We start from the raw sequence: 23,105 nt of genomic DNA, 5'->3' as shown, positions 1-23,105 counted from the left end.
TCAGTGCTTTCTAAGGAGCCTTTTGCATGGCACCAATGCTTTAGGTGGAGTTTCCCACCTAATTACTTATGATATACTTGTTGATCTTCATGCCTGATCCAGTTGATTGAGAGATAACAGTTGACAGAACTCCTTCCTTATAGTTCTTGAACTTTTTGGGTAGTGTTACACTATGACCAGTAGCATTTATGTATTTCATTCTGCATTGCAAAACAAGCAGGCTTTTTCCCCGATCCTTCTGTAACTTCCATTGTTCTTTTTACATAGATTCACATTATAAATAATGTGTTTTAAACTTCAATTATAAAAGGTATTACTGAAAAGAAGTTAAGGACTACATATGTTTTTACAGAGTCTTTATGGCCTTTTAATATTGTACAATAATAAAGAATCAGAATATGATTGTGGTTAATAGCGAAGACTCTGGAATCAGATTTCTTGGGTTGAAATCCATTTCTACCATTTATTAGCTGAATGATCTTGGGCAAATTACTTTGCCTGTCTGTACCTCATTTTTGCTTATTGATATAATGGGGGCTATCTCAAAGGATTGATATGAGAATTAAATGAGTTAACAATGCCTCGCTAGTAGAAAACATTATATAGTTGCTCTTATTATTATTGACATTATCATTATTATTATCTGGGAACTAACAGCATTTTCTAAATTTGGATTTTTTTTTTTTTTACATTATCTAGATCTACAATGTCTTGGCTATGATAATGAACAATTCTAAGATTTTGTGATTCTTTTTCTGCTTATGTATTCAGTGACTACACTTTAGTACTCAAATTATACATTGAGAAAATGGATTTTATACCATACATTTTCTTCTGGCCTTGTCAATCTGATTTGTGTTGGTTTCTGTTTTTTCAAGTGCTGTATTGTGACATCCTTCCTGTGGTCTAGTAGTTGTGAATTGTAGATCTAGAGAATATATTCAACAAATACTTACTTAGTGATATATGGTCCTTGACCTTAAGGCACATCTAGAGAATGACATGAAGAAACTGGAAAAGGAAAACATTTTTTTGTAAGAATAAATAATTTCTTAAGTTTCTCATTTCTAGACAGTTATTTATTTATTTTAAGTGTTTCTGTGTGCTAGGCCTTGATCATCATAGTCTCTATTTCTGTGTTCTTTCATTCATTTCAAAGATGAGTAAGAGCTGGTCATGCTTGTACATCATTTTGGTGAGGAGGTAGTCTGGTAAATAAGCTGTTATAATAAAGACTAAATAAGCTGGACAGTGTATTTAATGTGCACTGGGGGTGGTCACGTTAGTCAGGTGGGGTTTTGTGGAAGAGTTGAGCCTTGAAATGACCTCTAAATATTAAGTAGTGTTCGCCAGGCATTTGGGAGGCAGGAGGGATCTATAAACATCAATATAAACTCTTTTAAAACTTAGCTGTATATTCTATGAAGGTAGGCCATAATTACCATGTTCACTACAGGATTCCCTAAGTTTAGCACTGTGGCTAATGTACAGCTTATGCTCAGTAAATGCCTATAGCATGAATATAATGAATTAGCAAACTGAAAATAATTTGCTGTTAACTGTAGAGTACAAGGTGGTACATTCGTAAATAAGATTGGTAAAATAAACATGGTCCATATTAGGAAGAATTATACTAATGAATTGGATATTGATTACAGGGAATGCCCAGCCATTGAAGTGTTTTAATCAGGGGGGTAATAGGTCACATTCATCTTGGGTCTCCTTACCTAGTAACAGTATTGAGGGTAGATTTGGTGCATATGGATAGAAACAGGTGAATCAGACATTAATAGCCCTAAGACTTTTGTTAAGCAGAAAGAGTATTAATCTTCTCACAACAAAAGTCTGTTTTCAGAGAGCTAAGAAAGGAATAAGGCAGTGATGGCGAACCTATGACACCCGTGTCAGAGGTGACACACCAACTCATTTTTTTGGTTGATTTTTCTTTGTTAAATGGCATCTTACCTAATAATAGACAAACATGTAAATTGACCATCCCTCTGCTAGGCTCACCAGCCAATCAGGAGAGCATGCAAATTAACCCAACAAAGATGGCGGTTAATTTGCATACGTTGGCGTGAAGTGGTGGAGCGAAGACTGAAGGCCTGGGTCCCGGGTGCTGGAGGAAAACCTGTGCCGGCAGCCAGGGGAAGGGAAGGCCTATTGCACGAATCTTTTTGTGCAACAGGCCTCTAGTTTAAATATATAAAATAAATATCAAAAATATAAGTCTTTGTTTTACTATGGTTGCATATATCAAAAAATTTCTATATGTGACACGACACCAGAGTTAAGTTAGGGTTTTTCAAAATGCTGATATGCCGAGCTCAAAAGGTTCGCCATCACTGGTAAGGGATAAAAAATTAGGACTCATCTGTAAATTTTAATATGTATGTTGTATTAGCAGCAACTTTATAAAACCATAGATTCAAGGATTGAAAATCTTTACTTTTAAGCAGTAAATTTTTATTTTTCCCTTTTTACATATAAAGCAACATGAAGCCCCTTATTAAGGTGAGGTGATTTCTCAAAGTCACATAATTTTAAAAGTCTTGAATATAAAGACAGGGATAGAAAGAAGCAAAATAAAGAAACATTTATAAGGAAGAAAGAAAACTTAGCAATGTATTGGGCTTACAGGAAAGAGGGTTTTAAGTTCCTGGAAGTTGCAGATAATGTTTCCTTCTCTTTGTGTCAAATACCTACCACTCCCTCCCAACACACTGTACACGAACACAGACACATGCCTTCTCTCTTACAGACTCTCAATAAATGCCTATGGAATGAATGGATAGATTGATGATGGCAGTAGTGAAATGTATGCATGTTTGAACAAACCTTTGCAATAAACAAATTCTAGTTGAAATGTTAACTACATTTAGTTAACATTGGGAGTGTCTGACTTCCTAATCTGCATAGTTTTAACTTTCTTTTTGTAACTAGAAAGTTTGTGAAGGAGAGATTTGTAACATAGTTTACTTTGGCAAAATGTATACAATTTCTTAAAAATCTCTCCTTTCACAATTATTAAACTAGTTGAGTAAATCTTTCAAGAATTAATTGGCTTCATGGATGATCTGTTAACTACTTTGGGATATGAGGAACCAGTTAATGTACTGGAACATGGGTTTTACACAAAGGGCTGCTGCTTTTTACACACTGACCACAGGCTAGGTGCTGTATCAAGAGTTGCATGTAGCTTGCCTTTTTCATGAAGACAGTTTTCAAACCTGACACCATAATGTCAGTGACATGATCAGAGAGGAAGCATGGGTTTTTGATGCCAAGTTACCATAGGGCTGCCATTTTGAGCAAATGATTTAACCAATGGGCCCGGTTTCCTCATCTATAAAGTATAATAATAATAATAATAATAATAATAATAATGTGATAAGTTTATATGAGAAAATAGAATGGGCCTATCATAAAGCAGTGGGGATGGGTATAGGAGAGTCACTTTTAGTCCTGAGTCTTAAGATGAATCAAGGCCCTCAAATTTAGTATTTTAATACACTTAAATGATACTATGCATCTAATCACAATGATACTCTGATAGGATCAAGAGGTAATTTTCATGTCTGGCCAGTGTGGCTCAGTTGTTGAGCATCCTCCCATGCACCAGAAGGTCTCTATTCCAGGTCAGGGCACATTCCTGAGTTGTGGGCTCAACCCCCAGTAGGGGGTGTGCAGGAGGCAGCAATCAGTATTCCTCATTGACGTTTCTATCTCCCTCTCCCTTCCTTTCTCTGAAATCAATAAAAAACATATTGAGAAAAATTTTTAAAAAGAGGTACTCTTCGTGCTATACTTTAAAGCTTCCGTTCCTCAAATTATTTTTATAAACCTATAACTATATTGAGTAACACAATTATGACAATAAAATTACTTCCTTTAGTTGTGTATTAATTTAACTTATTTAGAAAAACAGTTAAAATATGCTGCAGTTTTAACAACCCTAATTTGTCATTTCCTCACTGTTATACAAGAAATGTCAAAACCCGTATGTGAGAGGCTCTGCATTGCTGACATCCCTGACAACATTAAGGACTTTTTGCTTCAGAAGATAAAATTAATTTTTTTCTTCTCCACTTCTGTTAGTAACATATCATTTGGCTACTGTTATCCAGGAATGAAAATTGTTATATATTTTTTTTTTCTGGCTACCCTGTTTGTCAAAGTCTTTAAACACTAAAACTTAAAAATTGTCTTTATGGAAATACTTGTAAAATGTATTAAACATTCCTTCCCTTCAGGGTGTGGACCCTGTGACTGGTCAGTGACTCAGGGTCATAGATGTGCCCACTGACTCATGTACTGTGATGTGTTTAAAGGCCACCTCCGTACCTTTCCACCAAATGCAGAATCTTTTCACTTTTGAGTATTTGGGGCCACTTCTTCCATGTGGCTGGGCCCCCGATCTGTCACTTTCCCCTGTTGTTAACTTGCCTGCTGCTAGCATTACTTCTGTTATGCACTGGGTGAGGAACTAGATAGAAACTCCTATTAGTAAATAGATTCAGAGTGAGGAATTGAGTCTTGCTCGTTAAAGCTATACATTTAGAACTTGCAACTTTTAATGTATAGACATTGTGACATGTATGATATTCAGAGGAATTATTTAATGTTCTGAATAGCTGAACTTCCTAGAAAAGTAACTTCCCTTTAAATTAGAGTTGCTGAATTTGGAAAATGACCATTTACCATAAATAATCTGCTGTTTAAAGTCATACCCATCCTATCTCCAGAAAACTCAAGTCTCACAGAATTACCAATGAATAATACTCTGTGGTCATTACCAACACTTAGAATAATTTTGAAATTTATATTGTTGGGAGGCCAGGCAATAATGGATAAATATGAGGGACAGGCATTCTCGTAAGTCTCACTTCACCTCAAACTTGAACTTTTTTGTAATATTAGCAAGAAGGAAAATATACTTGTGTTTTTCCTACTTATACTCAATTCTTATAATTACAATAAGAACTGAGTATAAGTAACCTATGAACTGCACAGTTTTTGTATAATTGACTTGACTACAAACTTCAGTGTATTTTTACACAGGGTTTGCCTCACCTTCCTCAGTAAAATTTCTGAATATGTCACTTTAACTATCAGATATCTACCCCCACATGTTTTTCTTTTAGCCTATCTTTCACTTTTTGTCCCTCTCATTCTCCTGAGCTTGGTTGAAGCGGTTCTCAACCTGTGGGTCGCGACCCCTTTGGGGGTCAAACGACCCTTTCACAGGGGTTGCCTAAGACCATTGGAAAACACATATATAATTACATATTGTTTTTGTGATTAATCACTATGCTTTAATTATGTTCAATTTGTAACAATGAAATTGGGGGTCACCACAACATGAGGAACTGTATTAAAGGGTTGTGGCATTAGGAAGGTTGAGAACCACTGGTTTAGAGACAGTCTATGTAATTGTCAGAACTGAAGCCCAGATGACCTCTTACACATTTAAGTGGCACTGAAGAGTTAAAACCCATTTCTCTTTTCTCTATCCTCATTATTTACAACTATACATTTTAATTATTTTACATGGAGGAAACATTTAAATACATTTTTAAGCAAATTTTTTTTTTTAAATTCTTAAAAGAGGAAAATGGCCCAGAATTCTTTATTCCCAGGAAGTTGGGCGATGGTAGAGTCAACACTCAGCTCACAGAGCGTGCCAGTGCATGTGACTCACAAGGATAGTTGGCAGTTTCCCCCACTTATCTGGACATCTTGAAGCTTCTTTTCTCCTCAGGGGATAAGCTCTTTTTTAGCAGTTTGCTGAGCAGGCAAGTAAAATTCTTAAATAATGTAACTGTAAATTGACCCTGTTTGTTTCTCACAGCAGTGTCTTGGTTCAGATACTGATTTGTCAGTCAGTGAAGATAGTTGCCGGGATAGTGAGAGCTTGTCCTTGCTGCTTGCACTCCTCACTGACTCCCATTCAGCACCTCTCCTGATGGAAATGATACACTATGATAGCGGCAAAGGAATTCTCCTTCACTGGTGGTTGAGAGTCTTTTAATGTAATGTAATATGAGCTGTAGTTCCTTGTCTGATTTAAAGAGAAAAATACTCAGCAGCTGCTTTTATGTTAATTTTTTTTCCTTTTTAATTTCCAAATCCTTACTTTGTAAGCAATTCTTTGTTTTTTTTCAGAGAAAAATGCAGGGCAAAAGGAGGTTTACAGTTGTTCATATAGGAAATAATACAATAATACAATAATTAATGAATAATATTACAAGAATAAACTTTGTTTCACATAGTCACAACTGTAAACCTACTTTGCCCCACCCTAACAATACAGCCTAAAGTAATTAGGTCGGAGTACTGAGCACTGCATATTGTTATCATTGTACTAATTGAGAAGTTCAATGAAACCTGATTTTTTAGTATGATTATTTTTTAGAGCAGTTTTAGGTTTCACTGCAAAATTGAGGGAAAGGTACAGAGATTTTTCATATACGCCCTTGCATATAAATAACCTCCTCCATTTTCAACTTCCCCCACCAGAGTAGTACATTTGTTATAGTTGATGAGCCTTCATTGACATATGTCTTAATCACTCAAAGTCCATTGAAAGCTAATTTACTGTTCCTGATCTGGAAGTTGAATATCAGTTTTTATTGCAGCATATCAATTCAGTAATGTTAAAATGATATGTAAAGACTTTTCATCCTTGGTTACTGAGTTCACCCAATTTCGTGTCTTTGGGTTTGTATATTCTGGTCCATTGGATAAAAGCTATTGGGAAAACTAGTGAAGCACAACCAGGGGTATTACGATCAAGCGAAGTTTATTCCTGGTGCTAATTGATTCAGAGAGGACAGAGACCGGGACTTGCTCTTAGATTGGGAGTTGAGCAGCTTATAACAGTAGAAACCCAAAACTCTGCCGCCAGACTCATTGTTATTATTTAACACACTACTTGACTATGATTTACACTATTAATCTGGAAAGACAATTTTTCAATTTAAAGAGATAAGATATAGTAGATGAATTGGCATTTGCACAGATTCTGAAGCAGTGGTTTTCAGCCTTGGCTGCACATAGAAATTGCCTGGGGGCTTCTATAAATCCCAGTGCCCAGACTGCACCCCAGACCAATTTCGTTGGAAACACTAGACGGTGGGACTTCAACAGTATTTTTTAAAGTTTATTTTAATTTGAAGCCAGAGTTGAGAATCTTTGTTAGAGAAAGTGATGGACGTCATTGGATTCTTTATCTTGAGTTATCATTGAGACTTAATTTAGGATTTTCACACTTTTAAGGCTTTTGGTGAGATATTCAGCTTAGGAGCATAATTACTGTTTACAATTGTACTTCAGAGTACAGACGAGTCTCATAAAAAAGAAATGTAATTGCCTTTCAAAGCCTTCTTTCAAAATTTCCCATTACAATGTTAATAGTAACCTTCATTTATTCATTGACTTAAATCATTGAAACTACTTATTTATTTATACATCTATTTTATAGCATTTCTACATTTTTGGGGTATTTTTCTCATAACACATACATCTTATTTATTGTATGATATCAGAGAGAAGGCAGCTTTTGAATTCCTAAAATGGATTCTTAATGTGGAATATTGGAAATGGCACCATCTCTTCTAGACAATTAGAATGTTCAGTTAACATCATACTATTTACAAATGCTGCCAGGTAGTTAATGTTTTCTATTTCTGTAAAGTATGTTTCTGTGAGATTGAGAAACTTTGTGTTAGGAAATTTGGGGAAACAAATTTTACTCCTTCATAATGAGAATACTTAATTACAAAAAATACAGTATTTTTTACCTTAAACTATTTGCCTATCATGTAATGAGCATCCTAGGGCTACCATATCATAACTGGATACCATGGCAACCATTGCCATTGCTTTTGCTGTGCTTCGGTCACACCAAAGGAAATAGAACTGCCTTCATGTTCTGAGTCTGCCATACAGAATTGTCTTTGAAGATGATGAGCCAGTGATTCTGAAATAGTGATTATTTCTAGAAGTTCTTTTCTTAGATATGTCCTTGAGTTACATATTGTATTTCAAAAGTTATAATGTTTTCTCCAACAATTATCCATTTGTTAATATCTCACATTGATTAATCCTTAGTTAACAATCAGAAAAATCAGATTTGTTCACTTTTAAAAATATGTAGAATATAGTCATGTAAGTGAAGGTTTATATTTTGTCATATCGAAATAGAAAATTTAAGGTGAAACCACATCTTTCTTTTTGATCACATTACTTCGGTAGGACCAGATGGATCATACTTCTTCAGGTCATCATCCAAACAAAAAAAGAAAGGTAGCAGATACTGAATTTTGTAGTGTGTGTGTGTTTTTATTAAGTAACTTTAATGCTGCAAAAGCAAAAATAGAATATATGGGAATAATATCAGTGATGTAATATAAGACATATGAATATTTTCATTTCGGTTTTAAGGCAAATATAAATGAAAAGATAATTAGTTTTATATGAATTAGGAAACAAGAATTTATTGAAGTTCTTAAGTAATTCCACAAGTTACCATTCTGAGTTTGTATATGTGCTTTATATATATATATATATTTTAAAAATATATATTTTATTGATTTTTCACAGAGAGGAAGAGAGAGGGATAGAGAGCTAGAAACATCGATGAGAGAGAAACATCAATCAGCTGCCTCCTGCATACCTCCCACTGGGGATGTGCCCGCAACCAAGGTACATGCCTTTGGCCGGAATCGAACCTGGGACCCTTCAGTCCACAGGCTGACGCTCTATCCACTGAGCCAAACTGGTCAGGGCTGTGCTTTATATTTTTGTACTTACTTTTATGTTTAGCAGAACTTTCAACTCCTATTGTAGGAAGACCTAAAGGTTTCTATAGTAACTGAAATAAACATTTTTATATTCCCCAAATTTTGATTATTAGGAAAGCTAAGGAGTGTGTGTGTGTGTGTGTGTGTGTGTGTGTATGTGTATGTGTGTGTTTGTTAAGTTTAATACTGGAGGAGTCTTGTGGTTTGATCTTGTTTAACCCTTTTGTTTTAAAATAAGGGTGCTGAGGCCCAGAGTTAAGTGTCTTGCTCCAGTTTAGTCCCTTTCTTAGTCACTAGAATTACAAATCTGGTTCCCATTTAGAGTTGTTTTTGTTATTGTTTTTCAAATCATAGCATTCTGCTTTAGAAGAAATAGGCAACTTTGAATTTACAAATAAGGAACGTCCTTGATTAGAAAGTAACAAATGCAAAATACTGCGTCCACATATTTTATATTTTATTTTGGTTTTGCAGCATTTTACAAAAGAAAATTAAAGGTTTATTTTTGTTTTTAAAATAGTTGGTGCAGTAACTTTCTACCTGACTTCTTATTTTCTCTAACAGCTTATATCTACAAGTCTGAGTATCACTTTGTGTCTGTAGATGTGTGAAAATTGTTAAAATTTATGGCAATCAGTATGATTGGTTATGTTTTGAATCTCCTCTAACATTCTCCATAGTTTGGATATTGTGAAAGGAGGTGTTTCTTGCAGTGCATATTATTTTAATAGTCTAACTCATATAATACAGTATCTATGACAGTATTTATAGTTCTCTTTTGTTCTCAGTGTACTAACAGATGAAATTTGCAAACCATTTTTCATCCTTTTCCCAAATAGTAAGTCCCTGATCAATAAAACCTTTAGATAAAATACCCTGTGTTTTTACAATCTTAATAATCTTGTTAACCTTGGGGATCATGAAAATTTGTGTAGGGTCAAATTGTTCATGCATTTCATTTAAACTTTCTGGTAGCTTTTTCAATTATTGTGAAGTATGAGTGTTTTCAGAGATAAGACCCAATGGTGACTTGTCAACTACTGTATTTATATGTGAGATAGACTGGTTTTAGAGATGGCTACAAGACACTGACATATGAACTTTGGCCTTAGTGGGTAAATAACATCTTTTAAACTTCTCTTTCAGAACAAAGGAAGAATTATGCACGTGACAGTATCAGCAGTGTATCAGATATATCCCAATACCGTGTTGAAGTAAGATGCTTTCATGTTTGCTAAAATTTAGAATGAACCTTTAAGGGTTCATTTTATTACCAATAAAAATTGTGTTTTATTTCATTCCTGTGATTATTCTATATCGTGTTGACTTTTTTTTTTTAGATTTTTGGAAAATAGGTGTTAAGTGTAAAAGTATTTTGTTAGTCTGGTGTCTATTTTCATATAGAATAAATTAAAATTGCTACTCATTTATCATTGTCAGCCCAATTTCTGTTAAAGACAGGACAAAGACTTCTATTTTATATTAGAGAATTTTCTTAGAATTAAGCCTTTGATAGTTTTATTTTTATTGTATTTTTTATCTAGTTATTACTAGATCTACTTAAACAGTGTTTTTAGTTTTTATTTTTTCCTCTGTTATCTTGGAAAATATTTGCTCTTAATCAGAATCTAGGTGTCTTTTGCTTATAATAGAAAATATTTAAATAGGAAAGTAATTTTTATTTTTTTAAGTTGAGGTAACATTGGTTAATAATATAAGTTTCAGGTGTACAACATTATAATCTGACATCTGTATACACTACATCAGACTCACCACCAAAAGTCTAGCTTCCCTTTGGCACCATACATTTCACCCTCCTCCTACTCCCTGCCTCTGGTAACCACCAGTCTGTTGTCCGTATCTATGAGTTTGTTCTTGTTTTGTTTTGTTAGTTTCTTTCTTGTTTTATATTCTACATGTGAGTGAAGTCGTACCATTTTGTCCTTTTCTGGCTGATTTATTTCAATGAGCACAATACCCTCAAGGTCCATCCATAATGTCACAGTGGCAGTCTTTCAACTTCTTTTATGGTGAAGTAGTATTGGATCATGTGTGTGTGCGTGCGTGTGTGTGTGTGTGTTGTATATGTATATGTATATGTATATGTATATGTATATGTATATGTATATGTATATGTATATGTATATGTATAGGTATATCTCCCATCTCCTTTATCAATTCATCTGTCTGTGGTCACTGGTTATTTCCATATTTTGGCTATTGTAAAGTTTGGCTGTAGTAAACAGGGGTATATCTATCTTTTTGAATTAGTGATTTCATAGCTTCAGGTAAATACCCAGAAGTAGAAGATCGTATGTAATTCCATTCTTAATTTTGAGGAACCTCCCTACTGTTTTACATGGTGGCCACACCAATTTATAACCCCACTGACAGTGTATGAGGGGGAAAGTGATGTTTAAATTGCTCTTATTTTTAATTTTTCTGCCTATTTCAACCTTGTTTAATAAAGTGGTTTTAGTAGGATGAAAGTTTGACCGTGGTTACAGACTAGCATTGCTGTTGCTGCTCAGTTATGCGTGTATAGTTTTCAAGCTGCCACGCAGCTTGCCCGCTGTCCAGCATTCAGATAACAACATGGAATAAAATGGGCAGGGTGATATTAAGATAATGTTATTTAAGCTGTTTAGAATTTGTTTCTATGACATGTTTATGTAGTTTCATATAGCTCAATATTAAACAGATTTAGCTGTTTTTTGATTCAAGGCATCATTTCCTCTCTTCTTCCAAACATGCTTGACTTTATTATCTCAGTAAAGTAACGGTGAAGTTCTTGAGTAATCGGTTTGTCCTTCACCTCTTTGCTAGTTGACTTCAATTAGGTTAACTTTGCTCTCTTTTGGAAAATGTGTACTAAGAGACTGTGTGTGTGTCACACATACTTTTTCTCTTTGCCTATCATAAGCACTTGACTACCTTCGTTCTGGATCGGAAAGATGCTATGATAACTGTTGATGATGGAATAAGGAAGCTGAAATTGCTTGATGCCAAGGGCAAAGTGTGGACTCAAGATATGATTCTTCAAGTGGATGACAGAGCTGTGAGCTTGATTGATTTAGAATCAAAGGCAAGTTTGTAATATTATACTGTTTTATTTTTAAGAAAATTCTACAAATATGTATGCTTACAATTAGGTCAGATTGTTTGCAAATTTGTGTGAAAGTTTGACCAAATAAAATATGTTTGTTAATGATTTTTTTAAAAATACCATATGTACATTATTTATGCAAAATCAGTTTTTAAACTAGAGTTAGAGGCATACTCTTTTTTTTAGAATCACAAATGATAAGATGGAAGAAGGGAGGAAAAAATACACAGTCTAAAATAAGGCCCCAGTAGGGCATAACACTTTATGGCATAGATTAATTACATGTTAGGCTGAACTACATGCCGGTAAATGAGTGAATTGGGATGAAAAGGTTGTGTGTGTATTAACTTTTCATCAGATCCACAGGAGGCACCTTTTTCATACAAGCACGGGCAGGTAAGAAGCTGGAGCTCTTAAAAGAGGACTTTTCTGAGCCCTGTCACCTAATGACATTCGAGCTCCTAAGATAAGGAAAATAACTATTGTGATCACATTAGAATATTCTGATAGGAGTGGGGGTAAAATTTACCCTTTCATCCCACCCATTGTATACTGTAGGAGAAGAGCAACTGAGGGCTTCTCTGATCCTTGTTGTTTCAAGTAATTATAGAGAAAGGATATTATTTAGTTTCCTTCAGGAAAGAGAGAACATGTGTTATCTTTCTGGTATGGCTTAGATATTACATTCTATTGTAAAGAAACCTGCATTTCTTGTTTCACATTTGCTGGATCTCAGGGATTAGGATTTAGCATAAATTTGTGTGTGATGTATATCTATGGGCATTCATAAAATAAGGTTGTTTTTTATATTCTGGTTATCAGGGGTATTGTATTTTATTGTAAAAAAAACCCCAAAATTTCTACCATCAATTACATCCTGACACCACTCACAATTTGTGTAAAGCCATTAATGTCAGGATAGTCACCTTAAATATCTCATTAAGTCAGTGGTTCTCAACCTTCCTAATGCTGTGACCCTTTAATACAATTCCTCATGTTGTGGTGACCCCCAACCATAAAATTATTTTTGTTGCTACTTCATAACTGTAATTTTGCTCCTGTTATGAATCATAATGTAAATATCTGATATGTAGGATGTATTTTCATTGTTACAAATTGAACATAATTAAAGCATAGGGATTAATTGCAAAAACAATATGTAATTATATATGTGTTTTCTGATGGTCTTAGGCAACCCCTGTGAAAGGGTCATTCGACCCCCAAAGGGGTCGTGACTCACAGATTGAGAACCACTGCATTAAGTATAGGATTCTTATTGTGAGCAGAAAATTCATTTATTTTAAGAAGTACTGAAATTATTTAATGTGTTGGTATTTTATTTGGATAATTCTTTAGAGGTTACAGAGTATTCACTCTTATACACCAAAAACCTTAATCATTTTGCAGAATGTATTTCTTGTAGAGATCCTTCTGATCCTGTTTTACATTTTTGGCTGGGTTTTATCTATATAGTGAATTTTTGCATTTGAGATATTCACTGAAAATGTACAAATGATATATTATTCTTAGCCTAACATTTATATGTATATATATGTGTGTATATATATGTATGTATGTATGTGTGCATATTTGTATGTCTGACTATACAGTGTTCAAGTTAAAAAATATTCTGACATTACATAGCCAGAAGGAAAAGAATACCATGTGAGATGGTGAATTATTTTGGAAAGAGCCCTCATTTTACTTTTTGTTTTTGCTGTTAAAGGTACCATCTCTACCTTATAATCTGAGGATATCATGAATGCTAAATTCAGTATTTTGTTTATTAAGAGAATAACTGCATTTCTCTACTAAATATCTCCATTTTTGTTGCTTTTTCTCCCACCCATTATCCAGCCCAGCCTATACCTACTCATCCTCCATATCTACAAGTGTTTACTAATGTTCAGTGTCAATATGATTTGTGCACTTCAAAGTATCTTTAAATGTCTAGATTTTATATATACAATAGATTTTATATATACAATAAAAGTAAGGCAAATCCTATTTTTCTTTATAGAATGAATTGGAGAATTTTCCTTTAAACACAATCCAGCACTGCCAAGCTGTGATGCACTCCTGTAACTATGACTCAATTCTTGCTCTGGTGTGCAAAGAGCCAACTCAGAACAAGCCGGATCTTCATCTTTTCCAGTGTGATGAGATTAAGGTAAAAGAACCGTGAACTTTCTTTCCCTTTACGCAGATGTTCTGGCAGCTTTTGAATTATTTACTTCAATCAGATGGCTTGTGGGTACTAGATGTTTAGTTTCTTATAATTTTGTAAGATAAACAAATAACTTAGTGTCTTCTTTAAGGTTTCCAGGTAAATAAATAGGAGATAGAATGGTATTAAAAAAAAATCAGATGCATTCTATTTATTAAAAAAGTGTAAATAATATATTAAATCCTTCATTGAATGACTTGGACTTATAATTAAACATTGATTCTACAGAAATCATGCTTCATGGGCAAAAAATAATCACACAGTATTGTTTTATTAAACACCAATCACAAAGCATGGATTATTACAACAAGATGTTTTCCAGGATATTGATTTAAAGTTTCCCATTTAATTGTGTGATTGGAATAATTGCTCAAGACTTGTAATCCCTAGTGGTAATGCGAAAATAGTTGAGCATAGTTTTCAGTAATAACAAACTATATCCTGAAGATTTGTATTTCAGAGTGCACTGTAGTTTTCAAACGATTATAATTTGTGATGATCTATTGGACATTAGAAGCTACCCTGAGCCTTAAATATCTTTATTTCATGAGTTGATTTCTCTAAAAGGGAAATCATTTAGGTTGAGTTTATTGGTACTTTTCCAAAGCAGTGATGTATCACTGTATATTATAAAATATAAGGTAATTTTTATCTTATAAAGAAATGCCAAGAGATTAGCATAAAGTGTCACTTGATCTTTTCTGTATTTCTTTGACATCAAAATATAATGACACTGATAAGTTAAGATTGACTGTAAATAGTGTATTTTATAATTTTACTCTTATTTCAATTGATGTCATGGATGACTTTCTAAAAATCTTACCTTAAAAGAACTGTGTCATTTAGGTAATTTCTATATGAAATGTTTTATCCGATTTTTGTATAGTGCCTTTGGAAAGTCATAAAGTATATTAAAAATTCTGCAAGGGTGGATTTAAATCAGTAAGTATTAAAGTGACTATTTAGCTCTGAAAATCTAAACATTTTAAAAACAGAGGACTAACCTAAAAGACATGTTACATCTGGTGTTTGCCTCATTGTTCCAGAAGCCCCTCTGGAAACCGAGTTATTGTGCTGACTAAAGTTTCTGGATTTCACTTTTGAGAATAAAGGGCTTGCTTTATTTGAGAGGGATGTGATATTGATGGGTTTGAAACTATGTACTGAACACTGTGTGTCCTAATTAAAAGCTCAAGTACCACTCTGTAGCTGAATGCATTTACTCACTGGTGCCATATTCCACATATGAGACTTTTTCCCCCTGGCACCCTTAAAAATATTAATACAATGAAATGTGATGTGGTTTCTTTTATATGGATCACCTTGCAATGTCACTTTTGAACTTTAAACTTTCTTTGTTATGGGACTTTTACAATGTTCCTGCCCACATTTGTAGTAAAATTATTCTTAGAAATCACCCTATATGGGAAGTTCAGGGTTTCTGGGCATCTTCAGTTTTAATCTCCGACATAACAGAAAGCCTTTGGCATGGTGTTTGTAGTGTCTTCCTGAGAGTAGGATGTTCTTATGGCAATAACACTGGACTGGGCTGCTTTAGCACTCTCATTTAACTAGCAATGTGACCTTGACCACACCATCAAAGAAGTATTTCTTAGTTTCCTAAATTATAAAGCAAGGAGAACAGATTAGATAATCTGTAAGTGTCCTCAGCTTTCTAGTTTTATGTTTACTTGTGCCTATGGCAAAAGAATATTTTATGTGTACATATTTGAGAAAAACATACATAATTATAGAGAACAAGCAGGAACAAAAATAGGAGATGGTTACATGCCAGCAAGAGTCTAATACACAGTAATAATCATGGGTTATATATAAACTTCACAATCAAACAAAATAAACTTCTTTGCTGCTAATCTCACATCAATTCCCAAGAAAAGAGAATCAAATGTTCTTGTTGGAGAAGTTAATTGTTTGGAGGATGTTAATTTTTACCTGAAATGATAAAATAAAGTGGTTATTGAAAAGGGTACATCTGTGATTATAGTGGGGTCATCTGTGATTGGGGTCATCTGTGATTATAGTGGCTTTGTCCTGCACTGGGAGCAGTTCTGTTGGGACAGATCACTCTGTCTGTGGGCGGATGGGTGCCTAGTGGATACTGAGGATGAGAAGGGAAGGAACTCCACCATACATATGTGTGCTTCTAACATCTTCATTTCTTCTTGGGAAGATATTTACTTAGTTATACTTTCCTTTTTGTTTTTTGTTAGTCCTTACCCAAGGATATTTTTCCATTGATTTTTAGAAAGAGTAGAAGAGAGGGGGAGAGAGAGAGAAAAGAGAAACATTGATGTGCGATACATCGATTGGTTGCCTCCTGCATGGGGTCCAGACCAGGACTGGGGATGGAGCCTACAACCGAGGTATATGCTGTTGACCGGAATCGAACCGAGGACCTTTCAGTCCGCAGGCTGCTTCTCTGTCCACTGAGCCAAAGCAGCTAGGGCTACCTAGTTACATTTTTAGCATATGATTATACTTATGCTAATTTTTTTCTATTTGCAAATTCTTTTTCTATTTGCCTTTATGCAAGGATGGCTGTTTTTAAACTAAAGGAATCAATATTTAAAAAATTTAAACACTATTTAAAAATTCCTTCAGTTTTTAAATCTTGTCATTGTAAAGTTCACCATCAAAAGGAAGAGTGTGCTTTGAAAGCAGATTTAAAAAAACACACCCAGTTCTATTTTGCATCAAGGTACTCATTGATTCAGACAGGGAACATAACCTCTTTTTCTGTTTTAACCTGCATATTGAGACAAGAACATCTATAACCTCTGAGGTAACTTGTCTTTCATCGCAGGCAAACCTAATTACTGAAGATATTGAAAGTGCAATCAGCGACAGCAAAGGAGGGAAGCAGAAGAGGCGGCCTGATGCCCTGAGGTAAAAACAGGAACAGGAATTCAGGGGTAGAATTGATTTGTTTTTAAGTCTTTTTTCCTCTATAGCATTGGTTCTCAACCTTCCTAATGCCGCGCGACCCTTTAATACAGTTCCTCATGTTGTGGTGACCCCCAATTTCATTGTTACAAATTGAACACAATTAAAGCATAGTGATTAATCACAAAAACAATATGTAATGATATATGTGTTTTCCGTTGGTCTTAGGCGACCCCTGTGAAAGGGTCATTCTACCCCCAAAGGGGTCGCGACCCACAGGTTGAGAACCACTGCTCGAAAGATTTATAAGAATTACTTTCAATGACGGTATAGTTTACAGATTACAACCTGTAATCTCAACCCCTTTGCCTCCCAGGTTTGTCGGAGTGTGAGTAGTTTCTGTCTATGTTCCCGGTCTGTCTCTGATGTGGCTTGTGCCACCTGTGCTGTCCTAGAGCCACGAAAGATGAGTGGCATTTTGGGGAAGGTGGCTCAAGGGAGTCCAAATGGACATGAGGACTACAGTTAGTCCACAGCCTTTCCAAATCACAGGAGACCGGACAAATGTTAAACCTAGTTTTCAGCTGAATTTAATTTTTTTATTTTTCATACATTTACAAATATATGTAATAAGGAAGAGTTAGGAAATCCTTACTGTTCTGCTGCTCGACGTAGTCTTCTTGAGGTTAGAAAACTAAGACCATCCACTGAGAGAATTGATGTCATAGAAATAGAGATGGTAAAGATTCAATTTGTTTTCATCATTTTTAGGATGATTTCCAAGGCAGACCCTGGTATACCGCCTCCACCCAGAGCTCCTGCCCCTGTGCCCCCTGGGACTGTTACCCAAGTGGATGTTAGAAGTCGGGTGGCAGCCTGGTCTGCGTGGGCAGCTGACCAAGGGGACTGTGAGTATTTCTAGGAATTGATACTTAATGAACATTTACATGGGGTTGTGATGTAATTCTTGCTTTCAAAATCTGATGTTAATTTATGAGCTGAGGCTTGAGATTAGTTTTCAAAATTTAAATCTTAGATAAAGGAATGTTAAGCTTGAACACTATTAAGATTATTGTATATGAGGAATTCAGACCAATCATTTAATAAATAAGGTGTTAGGATTAGAGTATTTTTTAATGCAATCAAAGGTGGAAGGTTTGACTCTACTAACAATTAAAAGGATGGTAACAGAATATATACCAAACAAGAGACTACGAGGTTTTTTATTTTATTTTTAAATATGTTTTTACTGATTTTAGAGAGAGGAAGAGAGAGGGAGAGATAGGAACATCAATGATGAGAGAGAATCATTGATTGGCTGCTTCCTGCAAGCCCCCTAATGGGGATTGAGCCTGAAACCCAGGCATGTGCCTTACCAGGAATCAAACCCTGACCTCCTTGGTTCATGGGTGGACACCCAACCACTGAGCCACACTGGCTGTGAGGTTTTTTGTTTTTTTTTTTTTAAATTTAAGGTTATACTTCAAATTCTTTCCATTATTATTATCTTACCACTGTTTTCTTTTGACCAACTTAGTTGTGGTTACATGGAAAGGATGTCAGGACAGGGGTAGGACAGTGGAAAAGAGGTAAAAGGCATCTGCCATCTGCCTAACCTTGTCAAATGGACCCTTTATATGTCGAAAGGACCATTTCAACTTGACAGTCATTTTGTAAAGACAAATAATCATAAGCATAGAACTTAATGTAACTTTTTATATGTGAGAATGTTTTACCAAATCTGAAATTGTTATGACTAGAAAATGCCTTAAAACGTGCTTGGTCCAATCTCTTTATTTTAAGGGTGAATAAATTGTGATCTAGTAAGTTTGAATTTAGTGAGGACTAGAGCCTCACTCTTTTGCCTCCTAGTTCAATGCAACTTCTTAAATCACTTATCTTCTATTGAATGAAGCATTATTTGTAGAGTTTATCCAAACAGTAGAACTTGATTGCCAAAATGAGTGACATTATACTGTACTTTGAGTCTGGTGAGTCAAATATGGGAGCAAGACTGGAATCTACCTGTGTGACCTTGGACAGTTTATCTGCTTGTGCTTCAACCTCACTTATGGATAATATAATCTATCTATCCATCTATCTATCTATCTATCATCTATATAAACGCCTAAGCGACCAAATGACCGGTCGACCGGTTGCTATGATGCACACTGACCATCAGGGGGCAGATGCTCAATGCAGGAGCTGCCCCCTCGTGGTCAGTGCACTCCCACAGCCAACCTCCTACAGTCCCTCCCCCACACCCACCAGCTGGCCGGCCCCGATAGGCCCCCATCACCGGCCAGACCGAGGGACCCCATCTGTGCAAGAATTCATGCACTGGGCCTCTAGTGGGAATAACAATAACTCATGGGTTGCTGTGAGTCTGATAGCAAATAATGTCAATAACAGTATCTCGTTCAGTATAGTAAGCAGAATTTGTGGTGGTTCTCTTTTTTTATCAAGTTGAGATCATTTTATTTTCTGAAATGCTTTCCACTTTATTTAGATTTCTCTTATCCTTAAAGTCATTTTCAGAGGTTTACACATAAGCCCATCTACCAAATAGATGAAAGAAAGAAATCTTCAAAGCATCCATTTTTTCAAAAATAAACTATCAGAATTATTGCTTATTTAAACTTTATAACAGTTTCTGTTTTTAGGAATTACATAAATTTCTATTAATTCATTTTTGTTTGTAAAATTTTGTGCATAAAAAACTAGTTAGGATGCCCAGCCGGCATGGCTATGCAGATAAGCGTCAACCTAGAGCAGCCGTGAGCAAACTACGGCCCGTTTGAAATGAATAAAACTAAAAAAAAAAAGACCGTACCCTTTTATGTAATGATGTTTACTTTGAATTTATATTAGTTCACACAAACACTCCATCCATGCTTTTGTTCCGGTCCAGTTTAAGAACCCATTGTGGCCCTCGAGTCAAAAAGTTTGCTCACCCCTGTTAGAGCATCAACCTATGAACCAGGAGGTCATGGTTCAATTCCCGGTCAGGGCACACGCCCCTGCTGCAGGCTCGATCCCCAGAGTGGGGCATACAGGAGGCAGCTGATCAATGATTCTTTCTCATCATTGATGTTTCTCTTTCTCTCCCTCTCCCTTCCTCTCTGAAATCAATAATATATATATATATATATATATATATATATATATATATATATATATATATATATATATATATATATAAAAACTAGTTAGGAGTTTATAGTGTTTTCTACTTTTTATGTATTTATGGTATTTTGGTTGTTGCTATTGTTTTCGTGGAAGAATAAACCTGCAAAAACATCTGTAAAACCTTATTTACAACAAAAAGAAAATTGAGCCGCAGGAGTTCCTAGGCTCATTAGATTTTGTCTAAATTACTGTATGCAACCTCATATATAAGATCAGGTTTACAGAACTAATTTACTACTAGGTTAAGCAGAACACAATACTTATGTGAGTTTCTGTTTGGATCCAGGCCAGTTTTTTGTTTTTTAAATATTTTTATTGATTTCAGAGAGGAAAGGAGAGGGAGAGATAGAAGCATCAATGATGAGAGAGAATCATTGATTGGCTGCCTCCTGTACGCCCCCTATTGGGGATTGAGCCGTAACCCAGTCATGTGCCCTGACCAGGAATTGAACCTTGACCTCCTGGTTCATAGGTCGATGTTAACCACTGAGCAATGCCAGCCAGTTTTTAGTTGGAAAGACCCCCAAAAGGAGTATCTTTCTGTTCCCGCTGAAGGCTCTGGTTGACTCGGTTTGAAAAATTCCTTTGAATCCTTGAGGTAGCTCTACCCCCGACTGCCAGAAGTAATCTTTGTAGACTAGAGATAGTGGCAGTGGGGTTGCACAGACCCTTAAAAAGTCTGAGAAATACCACATCTCCCCTTTACCTCAGCCTCCCATCTCACCTATCTGGAGTTCCTCATAGCTTTATTTCAAGTACAATGTGCTGCTTTCTGTAGTATAAACCATAGGAAGATAGTAGCTACCCACAGGTAAATAGCAGTTCACTGGCAAGATTTTATATATATAAGTTCTCACTATCTTAAACTACTTAATAGCCACTAATTATGTTTCATAAGACTAAGTGATTTCCCTTCCTTCCTTCCTTCCTTCCTTCCTTCCTTCCTTCCTTCCTTCCTTCCTTCCTTCCTTCCTTCCTTCTTTTTTTGATGAGTATTCCATTTATAGTAAAAGTTAGGCCTAAAAGAGACATAGCAATATCAAATTTTCAATATTTTTTGTAGTTCTCTATATCAAACATCATGAGTCACAATGATATATCAAGAGTTGTATTTCCATTGGTGATGATATATTTTTCCTGTTTCATCCATACTTTTTTTTTTCCATTTCGAATACTGTGAAATATTTGTGCAAGTATCTGTGCCAGTGGTAGTTTTAACCTACTCATATCAGGAATGAGTTCATGATAATGATCTTATGATTAACATCATACTTTAGCCAGATGAGCTAACTGAACATCTTGAATGCTCTTAAGAAATTTACTCTTTAATTTGAAATTTTCTATAGGTATTTATACTTTTAAAGCACATAGCTTAAAATTAATGAGCCCAACATTGTGGGTTTTAAGTTTAGTGAAAATAATAATTTTAAGAAACACTTTACTCTCAGAACCCCCAAAGCTTATTGAAATCACAGTGTTGGAATATATGAAAATTACAAGCTCTGTTGCATTAGAATTAATTGCCCACTACTTACGATGTAGGTGTATAACTGGGTTTATATTTCTTGGGTGGGAATTATAGGATGCTGAGTTAGGGTTGGATTCATAGGCAGCTGACACAGGGAAGAGGGAAACTAGTGGGGAAATTACAAGGTAAGTCAACATAAAGGTAGAAAGCAGGTACTTCAGCTCTGCCCTAGTGCTTCTGTTAGTGGTGGCAAGGATGCCTGTCATAGATGACGAGAGGAGTTTTGATTTTGTATCTAGCCAATTTTCTAGCCAATGTTTAATTGCCTATATTGGTATTACTTAAGCAACAGGCTGAAAGAGTTATGATTCCCTTTTCTGTAGTTGAGAAGCTCAGGCAGTATCATGGGCATGAAGAAACACCCGAGATGACGGCGGCCCGAATTGACCGAGATGTGGTAAGGACAGCATTCATCTTTAGACCACTGCCTTTATTTTAAAAGAGGAAGTTGATTCAATAAGGATGTTTTGTGGAAACTATATTTTCTCTTTCTACTGGTAGTTAGGCCCTTTGATTTATTTCTTTATTAACTTTTTTTTTCCTTTTGGCAATATTTAACTAGAAGACTTTATGAAAATCATTAACTAGTGACAGAAGAATTACCATATTAACTAGCTTACAAGGGAATTTAAATGGAATGATCAGATTTGAGGTGTGTTTGTTTTTTCATAGTTTGTAATTCATAATTGAAGTATTTTTAATATGTCTTACTCTCCTTTATTGAAAATATTGTATAATGCCTGAAAGATAAAAAGTTAAATGACATTTTAAGAGTAGATATGTCAATTTTAATTTCTTATAAAGATAAGGCTATTTTTATTTTTCCATAATAATTTACTTGCAGAATGACAATGCCCTGTGGTATAATCATAAAATACGATGCCAATATAATTACTTTTTATACTGCACTCATGTTCAGTTTGGAAACAAACAGAGGAATTTGATGTTTGGAATTTAATTTTTATATCGCACTATTACTTATTGCACTAAAAAGTTCATTTAATACCAGTTTCTAGTCTTGAATTAGAACAGTGGTTCTCAACCTTCCTAATGCCGCGACCCTTTAATACAGTTCCTCATGTTGTGGTGACCCCCAACCATAAAATTATTTTTGTTGCTACTTCATAACTGTAATTTTGCTACTGTTATGAATCATAATGTAAATATCTGATATGCAGGATGTATTTTCATTGTTAAAAATTGAACATAATTAAAGCATAGTGATTAATCACAAACACAATATGTAATTATATATGTGTTTTTCGATGGTCTTAGGCGACCCCTGTGAAAGGGTCATTCGACCCCCAAAGTGGTCGCGACCCACAGGTTGAGAACAGCTGAATTAGA

The 23,105-nt window shown here is 35.1% G+C and overlaps 1 protein-coding gene across 8 annotated transcripts in view; it reads left to right on the top strand.

Annotated features, from left to right (window-relative positions):
• The window catches only part of EPS8 (epidermal growth factor receptor pathway substrate 8), a 172,561-nt gene that overhangs the window by 103,625 nt on the left and 45,831 nt on the right, over positions 1-23,105 (top strand). For all 8 annotated transcript variants that reach the window (XM_059682300.1, XM_059682294.1, XM_059682297.1 and 5 more), the window contains 6 exons: positions 9,951-10,018; positions 11,728-11,889; positions 13,931-14,080; positions 16,962-17,044; positions 17,813-17,949; positions 22,082-22,155. In XM_059682300.1, coding sequence (XP_059538283.1) covers positions 9,951-10,018; positions 11,728-11,889; positions 13,931-14,080; positions 16,962-17,044; positions 17,813-17,949; positions 22,082-22,155 — 674 coding nt within the window. The remainder of the gene's footprint in view (positions 1-9,950; positions 10,019-11,727; positions 11,890-13,930; positions 14,081-16,961; positions 17,045-17,812; positions 17,950-22,081; positions 22,156-23,105) is intronic.

The sequence above is a fragment of the Myotis daubentonii genome, chromosome 2 (genome assembly GCF_963259705.1).
Source record: "Myotis daubentonii chromosome 2, mMyoDau2.1, whole genome shotgun sequence".
Lineage (NCBI taxonomy): Eukaryota > Metazoa > Chordata > Mammalia > Chiroptera > Vespertilionidae > Myotis > Myotis daubentonii.
The sequence above is the reverse complement of the archived record's forward strand: the minus strand, read 5'-3'. Positions and strand labels throughout refer to the sequence as shown.